This window comes from Poeciliopsis prolifica, unplaced genomic scaffold (assembly GCF_027474105.1).
Source record: "Poeciliopsis prolifica strain line A6 unplaced genomic scaffold, Auburn_PproV2 SCAFFOLD017, whole genome shotgun sequence".
NCBI lineage: Eukaryota > Metazoa > Chordata > Actinopteri > Cyprinodontiformes > Poeciliidae > Poeciliopsis > Poeciliopsis prolifica.
The window spans coordinates 11,165,320-11,174,783 of NW_026562392.1; the positions used below are offsets into that span (position 1 = coordinate 11,165,320).

The 9,464-nt window shown below is 38.3% G+C and overlaps 1 protein-coding gene across 1 annotated transcript; it reads left to right on the forward strand.

Annotated features, from left to right (window-relative positions):
* Positions 1-1,651: 1,651 nt before the first annotated feature.
* On the forward strand, positions 1,652-4,730 carry LOC129367709 (SUN domain-containing protein 2-like). The gene is made up of 7 exons (XM_055042340.1): positions 1,652-2,027; positions 3,465-3,555; positions 3,652-3,827; positions 3,924-3,994; positions 4,082-4,202; positions 4,300-4,412; positions 4,539-4,730. The coding sequence occupies exons 1-7, from the start codon at positions 1,652-1,654 to the stop codon at positions 4,728-4,730; spliced, it is 1,140 nt and encodes a 379-aa protein (XP_054898315.1).
* Positions 4,731-9,464: the final 4,734 nt, after the last annotated feature.

Sequence of the window (9,464 nt, forward strand, 5' to 3'; positions counted from 1 at the left end):
GAATAACTCATCCAGGTGTGGATATGTAGAAAAAAAGATGTTACTAACCAAGTGTACTTTAAACCTTTTTGTGAAGAAGGGCTGAATCCCCTCATTGTATCTCGTGAGATAGATGTTGGCAGACAGTCAGAAGTTCAGGGAATACACAGTTTCTGATGTGACAAAACTTTTAGGGTCTATTTTTCTCTGTTTTATGAACTGGACAGATGTAGTCCTCACTTACACGCTTCCGGAAATAAGTGGGGTTTGGATTCTATGTTTCTGTATACTCTCTTATTTTCTCTATAGTATTTTGGTTCGATCAGCCCTGAACTCTGCTATAGTGAGTTGTACTACAGACCAAGCAAAATGTTTATAATAACCTTCCTTTAATTAGGCAAAAATTATAATAAAATAAGGAAATGACAGGTTTAGGGTTTAGACAAACCAGAAAAAATAAACATTATTCCCACAGAACAGTAAATTCATACAGGGTAAACACTAGTTATATAACCCAGTATTGTAAACTAAGATAATATGGCAGCAAATACTATCTACTTTGCAGGCCTGTTAAGATGCTCAGGAATCAGGATTCCCTCAGACTCAACAGTCCAGATATTGACTGTCAACTCAGTACCTTGTTCTCCAACGAATCCAAGCGATACTTCACCCAGTGTCCAGCGAGCCCTCTAAACCATCCAAAAACAGTAGCTCAGGAAAAAGCAGTTGTGGCCTTCATGTGCTCTCCACATCGACGTCCCTCTCTCTCCTTTCCCTCGGTGCCAGAGGTACTCTGAGCGACACGGGCACTCACAGTGACTATCTGGAGTCAAGGTCCTCGTTAACCAGTCCGGTAACGACCTTCTATAACGTTTTAAGTGCTACTCTAACAGTCACAGCTGCTTACAAAAGTCCTTTGTAGCAACAGCTTTGCTCTAACTTTAGAGTGAATATACAACCAAGAAAACTAACACACAGTTAGACAGTTTCTAGCCAAAACTTGACTATGTACTGGTAGCTTGCATAACTTCTCTTGAAGACAAGTTTTACTCACTTCTAGAAACTTCTTAAACAACGGCTCCTCCTGTGCTATCCCTTCTCTCGCTCTTGCTTACTGTTCTCTCTCTCTTTCTGCTCCTTAAGGTCTGAATGATAATCAGATCATTAAAAAAATATTAGGAAAAGTGGTGTTTCTTGTAGATATAACATTAGGCTTTATGATTTTCTTTTCTCTTAGTCTTGGTACCCCACCTAAAACTTTGTTTTGTTTTTAGGGAAGAACTCTTCTGAATCCAGGACATTGCTGGGCCTTTGTAGATTTCCCAGGATGTTTTAGCCATCGCACTGTCCCACAAAGCTGCCATCATTCATGTATCCCTGGGTTACATTCCCAATATTGTTTCCCCAACTTCCTCCCCTCTCTTGTGGCACCTCATGCACACTGGAAGAAAAAGTGCTTCCTGTGTGCCCCTTGTGCACACAGGACTGCAGGTGCCCCTCATGAACATGCATGAGGGGCATGCTGTGCATGAGTGTGCCCCGCGTGAACACTGGACTGCATGCGGGGTCCTCCTATTTACAATGAGGACCCTGAACCCGGTTCTTCTGGTTCCCAGGAGACACTCTGAGATTCTTCAGTACAAAAGGTCCACACACACAGACACAGGCACTCATGCCTCCAGTGTGCATGTGCCGGAGCATGCATGTGCATGAGTGTGCACCTCATGCACACTCATGCTCCAGTGTGCATGAGGGCTCCAGTGTGCCCATCATGCAGTTATGTGTCCCCATCTTGGTGCCTGCACGTTGGCGTTTACCCCAACGTGCAGGCACTCCAGAAAGGGTGGCACACTCATCATGCTCCAGTATGCATGTGCCCCTCATGCACATGCATGTGTGCACACTCATCAGGGGCTCCAGTGTGCTCCTCATGCACACTGGAGTGCATGAGGTTCAGGGTTCTGACCGTTGTCTGTCCTTATGGGCCAAACAACAGTTCAGATTACCCACCCTTTTTGGTACGGGGTACTGGAGTGTGCCTCTCAGGGGTATTCATTTGTTCTACTGGGGTCTGCAACGGGGCAATGTCAGTGAGACATGGAGGGATGTGGTTGGGAGGAATGGCCCTGCTGATCTAAACTCCAGTGGTGAACTGTTGCTGGACTTCTGTGTTTGTCATGGATTGTCCTGTGCATGGCTGTTTGTCCTGTCTCTCTCTTAATTGAGCAGGATCATTGAAATATCTTTTTAAATAATTCTTATTTTCTTAACCTCCTCCCAAAAAGCCCTGGTTTTGTTGCATTGCCATAAGCAATGTAATAGTTCCCCTTTCTCCATCATGCATACACAAATATAGAAAGTTGGGGTTACATTTATTCAGTTTTATAGCTGCATTTAGATATAAGTTCACACAATAGTTCCTAAACTTTGAAGTGCATATGAAAACAGGACTAACAATAACAAGAATAGCAGAAACTTTTTGATAATGTGCAACTAAGTAGCACAACTTTGTCAAAATGTACATAACGTGCATATTGAACTGTAAATATATAACAGGAAATGTACAATCCAGTGTGTCGGTGTAGAGAAAGCGCTCTGCAGTAATAACAAATGTTTTTATCAAACATGTCTAAAAAACTGTGCAATAACTGCATGTAAATGCAGTAGAGAAGTAAACATTTCTTGATTTTGTTTAGAGCAGTGATTTGATTGACTAATTTAACAAGATAATTTTTTTTTCGTACCTTAATTTTTAAAATGCTTTAAATGAATTTAAAAGAGGCAGAAATGAATTGTGGGCAGGTTCTGTGGAGCATTCTGATGTCACATAAGCTGACTTGTCATCAGGCGCTTTTGGAACTTTTGTCAATAAGAGCCGAGTTCCTACAGGAATTCATCCATTTGAAGAGTTAGACGTCGGATAGATTACTTCAAAAAATTCAAGAAATTGAACTGAGCTTCAGTTTTCGAGTAAGTATTTATTTAGAAATTAGTGAAGCAAAGAAAAAAATGACATTTTGTGCCAGTTTTTTGAAGGAAGTGTGCAGCAATGTTGAAAAAAAGTTGAGCAAGACAAGTTGTTAGTAATCAGTTTTTTTTAGCTCAACATCAAATTGTTTAATTTGAGTAACTTTTTGATGTAAACATTAAACGTCTCATTTGTGATTTTAGTACCTTTTTTTTATTTACGCGAACTTCACTGAGTATTGAAACAGCAGAAAAATATTAAGGAGTTCTACATGCAAAATAATGTTTTTCTTTAATTTATGGATGGTTGGTGATTTTCACACATGAAATGATTAATTTGATTTGATAGGTAACTAAATGATGTTCTGATCAACATTAAATGAAGTTTTTGATATATTACATCTTTAAATTTACAGTGTTTACGAGGAAAATGACTTTTACTGTAGAGTTGTGTTGGTACATTTTGGACATGCTTTGCACCAAAATGTACCACTTTTGCATGTCTTTGGTTTTTACAGTCATGCTTAGAAGAAGTGAACGTTTGAGAAACAACGGATACTATGATATGGATGGACAACCTGTTATTTCATACAGGGAGACGCCAATCAGGTAGATCAAATCAGCAATTTTCATTAAGTCATATGTTTTATGCAGTCATCTGCGGATCAGTGTACATTTTAACTCACTTGTATATTTTTCATCTAGGGCCATAAGGAGGCGCTTAACAGGTCGTCCTGAAAACCACCCTGCAGTCACATTTAGACAGAGGTCACATTATTCTGGTGACAATGTGATTGACAGAGAAAGACAGATGATGATGACTCTGTTGCAGGGTGGTTTTGATATATCAGTCTTTGTCTTTCTCATCTTCGTCACTTTTGGTAAATAATCTCCTACAAACAGTCAATTTGGAAGTGTCACAGAAAGTCTGTGTTTTTAAATTTTTCTCACTGTTGTCTTCTGCTCATGTTCATCAGGATGTATTTGCTGTATTATTTCCTTCCACTCACGATCTTCAGAGTTGTCTCTCACAACTCTAACAGACATGGTAGGCTTTCTCTTCCTAATCTTAACACTGATTTAATTATCATGATCAAACATGAGAACAAGCTGTTAATTTTTTTGTTGTGCACAGGTTACGATCTTTGGACACAAAGATCAAAGACATCTCTCCAACCTGGAGCTCTTGGAGCAGAAGGTTGACTACCTTCTGCCACAAGCAGACCTGTGGCCCAACTTTGCTCTGGAGTCTCAAGGCGAGCCATTACAAATAAGATCATCAACTAGATTTCAAATTTTCAGTATTAAAATTTTCTAACTCACATTATTTCTGTTTTTGTGTTTTGTGTACAGGAGCAAATATTTTACACAAGATGACCTCAGAGGCTTATGACATCAATAAAGAAGTTGGAAGGTTTGGGAAATTGTTCAAGAGACCTCCTATTGGCCCAGGCATTGTTATTAAGGTTTGAATGATGATCAGATCATTAAAAAAATAAAAGTGGTGTTTCTTGGTGATATATTATTAGCCTTTATGATTTACTTTTCTCTTAGTCTTGGTACCCCACTTAAATTTTGTTCTCTGTTTTCAGGGAAAAAATCGTCTGCAACCTGGAAAATGCTGGGCCTTTCCAGGTTTCCAGGGACGTTTGGGCGTCTCACTTTCACACCCAGCCACCATCAGACATGTGTCCCTGGGTCACATTGCTAAGACTGTGTCCCCAACGTCCTCTGTCTCCAGTGCTCCCAAAGAATTTTCTGTATATGTAAGTCAAATAAAATGAGTGTCAAAAGTGTAATATAGATATAGCCATGTATAGTATATATTAAGTATACATTCAAAATGTGATAGCATTGATTCCATATGACATTGCTTGATCTCATTCTAAACCATGCAAACTTTCTGTCTGCACTAATGAATTTTCTGTTTATCTCAGGATGTGATATGTTTTCTGATACACCGACTAACTTTCACATATGTTGAAAGAACAAGATAATGAACTGGATTTTTATCTAATTTTGTCTCAGGGAGCAAAGAATTTAGAAGATGAGGAAACTCATTTGGGAACTTTCCAATACGATGAAGATGGAGACCAAATACAGACCTTCAAACTTCCTGTAAATATGTCAAATTAATGTTTTATTAACCAAATACAGTTCTCTCAGAAGACCAGACTTACCTACCTTGTTATAAATATTGATATATTGAAATGATGATCATATATTCTAACATACAATCATAAGGTTCTTCACTGGGTATTACTAGCATTCAATTTAAAACATACTTTGAATAAAGTACCGTATTATTGTTTCATTCAAAAGGCTTCAATGAAAAACTCTACTTAAACCATAAAAATGTATGTTAATCTTGCACTTTCAGAGTAGTGGTAACTGATAAAAAGCATTTAAAAATTAATCAATTAGTTAAGTTGTCTAGAAATAGTGCCTAAATGTAATGCAGCCACATTAAGCTTTGTTATTGAACCATAACTATTCCAAAACACAGAGATACAAAGTGTTTAACTTCAACAAATGGAAAAAACTGTAGATTTATTTGGCCATCTATTAAGGAGGAAAATATTGTTGTCTTGGCATAAATCTCGTTGAGACTTTTATTACATCACGGTAACAAAATACAAAACGTCAACCTCTTATTATTAAGATGTGGGAGATTCTTCAATCAACACGGAGACTCGGATTTCTTTTACTGAACATTTCTGTTCAGTTTTTATTGAGGAGAAAACAGTGACAGCTGATCACAGCTGTTTGTTACCTAGCAACCAAAATCACAGAAGCAAGACAGTGACGAAATACAGAACCACATCCGGTTTAGTGTTTTCAAAATAAAAGACTTCCTCTATTCAAATAAATCATGCCTCGCACTTAAATATGTTTCACTGTAGCTTTTGTAATTATTTACAATCATGTTAATTTAAATTAATAATAATCATCATGTAAATTATGCTCAACATACAATTGTAAGGAAGTCATTTAAATGCAAATTGTACTTAAAATAAATAAAAGTGTAAAAAAGTCACAACACTTTTCACAAAACAATAATTTTATTGTCTCTGTATAACAAACAACAAAATCCCAGTGTTACTACAAAACATTTTGTTTTCTGGTTAGCAAGATATCAGTATAATTACCTCGCTATCTTGAGATAAACTATGCAAAATGTATTTACAGCAAGGAAAGTTGAACTAGGCTTCCATCAGACAGACCTCCTTTGTTTCTATCATCTATTTGCAACTATGGATTATCAATCTAACCTCCCTAATTTATATCTCTCTTGCCTTACAGGCCGATAAAGTTGGTTCCTTCCGTCATGTGACTCTAAAGGTGAACAGCAACTGGGGTCATCCGGACTACACCTGCCTCTATAACTTTAGAGTGCATGGAGAACTTGCAAAATGACGAGGAGGAGAAATGGATGACATATGGAGAAAAATATTTTTTTACCCTTTGATATATTTCTTTTGTATATGTTTACACAATTAATTTTAATTCCTCACAAAAAGTCCTCACAGTCAACCGTAAGTAGCACAATGGCACAGTTAGTAGCACTGTTACCTTTCAGAAAGAGGTTCAGACGTAATAAAAGTGGGATTTGTGGGTTCTCTCTGGGTGCTCCGGCTTCCTCCCTCAGAAATAATAAAAGTAGGATTTGTGGGTTCTCTCTGGGTGCTCCGGCTTCCTCCCACAGAAATAATAAAAGTAGGATTTGTGGGTTCTCTCTGGGTGCTCCGGCTTCCTCCCACAATAAAACTTTAGCTGTTCGGTTAATTGGTCTGCCCAAAATCTCCTCAGCTGTGAGTATGTGCTGCATGGTTGACAACATAACGACATAAACTTTCTGATAACATTAACATATTCAAACACAAACTTATACTCTTAATCAAATTAAAGATTGTCTGTCCAGGATATGGGAATACAGCAACATGATTTTGTAGATAATGATGCACTAACACAATTCTTTAAGTTCTTTCACAAATATTGAAGTTTAACTTTTTGTTTCATGTTATTCTTTCGGGACTGATTCCAGTGAGAGGTAGTTTACTGCTACAGGTTCAGACTATTTTCTGTTAATATCTATTGTATAGACTTTCCCAGATCTACCTTTTGTAACATGTGTATTGTAAACTAATATTGTAATTGAATCTGTCTTTCTTTCAGAAGGTTTGTTGACAGTTTTGTGTTTGTGTGTTTTTTATTTTTGCCCTCTTGAAGCCAGCCAGCCTCGGCAGATGGCTGCTCATCCTGAGCCTGGTTCTGCTGGAGGTTTCTTCCTTTTAAAGGGAGTTTTCCTCTCCACTGTTGCCTTGTGCTTGCTTAGGATGGGGGATCCCTTGGATTAAACATCCATCGCGATCTGCTGGTGACCCCTCCGCAGAATCGCCACCTTAACGTGGTGGAGGGGTTTGAGTATCCCCATGACCCAGATGGAGATTTTGTCTTGGGGTTCAGCCAATAGTGAGGCTTCCCAGGGCAGGCTGCCATTGGGGAGGGATCAGACTAAGAGCGATTCAAGGTTTTCAATGAAGGGCTACCAAAGGAATCAGGTATTTCTAGGACACAGGCAGTTATCCCAAGTACGGTTTTGACGGAAGTTTCTCCCTATAAAAAGTCAGTAATCTTCTTCACTGATAAAAATGACAATGAATTCACTGTACTCCAATGCCCTCCTGTGACTGCTAATTGTGCTTCCATTAAGGTACCAGAATGTGAGGGTCCTAAAGTCACATGGGGACTTTGGTCTATTTGGGCCAAGGGCTTCTGTTCCACATGGCCAACGAGTGAGCAGTGTGAGACAAGTGGAGATTTGAGACAGACACACAGGCATGGAAGGTTCTGGCTCAATACTTGGAGAGGAGCCACTCACCCACACTTGAAGGAGGTCCACACCTTAGAGCAGTTGCCTACACCTGAAGGGGCCAATGGGTCCATGTTTGAAGAAAAACTGCACACGACAGAGGGCCAGAAGGAGGCGTGCACATGTCAGTTCAGTGGTTCCCAGGTATATGCCAACATGCCTGGGCTTCTGTCTACATGTCTGGGATGGTGCCCACATACTCTTGACTCGTGTTTTAAAAATAAAGGCCTCTAAAGTGCTTCAAATGGTTACTGGTGTTGTATCCACTCATTCTTCTTTGATGGCCTTTGTGCCCGTAACACTCCAAGTCAGTAAATCTCAATCCTTTAAAGAACATTTGGGATGCTGTGAGGTGGAATATTTTTGTATCATCAACATGGAGCCAACAAATATGCAGCAATTCATCATCTGACAAAGATACAACTATACTATTTTACAGACCTTCCAACCTACACACAACAGAATGTGAGAAACTGCAACATTGCATGGCATGTGCAGGGTTTGTCTTCAGAAAACGTTCTAAGACTAGGGGTTGGGGCACCATAGCTGTTGACAGGAAACATAAGATATTACTGTGTAATTGAGTTACTTGAAGACAATACTTAAACCCAAAACTATAGAATCCAAAAAAAAAAAAAAAATACAATTAAAAAAAAATGTCAGTGATTTGCAATTCTGTTAAATCCAAATTAAGTCATCATGTCGTCGATCCAAGAGCACAATATAATGCTGATCACATTTAGAACTGGCCTGAAGATACAAAGCTGGCATGTTTACTTAGTAAGAGTTCAAAGAACAATATTTATAATTAGACTGTTTTGTTACCTCAACCACAATCTGGTGCTGTCAGTTAAATCTTTGAGTTTTAGCTCTGTTTGTTCACAAACACATCTTAGTAAACTACGATTTTAAGTGACTCTTCGGCCAATTAAACTGGGGATGGAGAGGGCAGTTTGGAGGGAGTGTCAAATGACACAATTTTCCATTTCCTGCCATCATTTTCCTCTTAAGACAATCTTAGAATGTTCTGACCTACTCTGTGTTGTGTTGGGACAACTCCGACATAAAATCGGGGATAGTCAACATTGTCTTGGCCCTTTTATCGCAGCCAGTCACTGGGAATGAGAACGCAGCCTGTTGACTGTTACAGGTAGCCAATCAGAAAGTGTGGTGTCGTAAGCACAGAGTAAATGTTTTACTCATTTCAGCAGTCATCCACTAAGATGTTTCAGCATTTTATTAAAAACGGAGCAAATGTCTGTAAAATATTTCACATTTCAATCACATTGACTCATTTAATTATTTCAAAATAGCAACATTTAGTATCAAAAGGGCAATGAATGCAAAATGTCATCTTTTTTTGTTTTTATTCATAAGCTTTTTTTGTTTTTTTTACTAAGCAAAAAAACAGTAAAGACATATTAAGGATATCGTTAATTATCAAATTTTGTTTGGTTTTTGTTACCCATGTTTTTAGGTTTATTATGAATGAGCTGAAGTGAAGCAGAATAAAGTTGTCAAATGAATTATGAATGGAGTTTATTTGAGGTCATCACCTTGGAGGCCTAGCCCTGCAATATAAATGTTTGTTTTTCTTCTTCTCCCTGGTTGACCCAAGTGATATAAGAATTTTCTATGTTCTTTG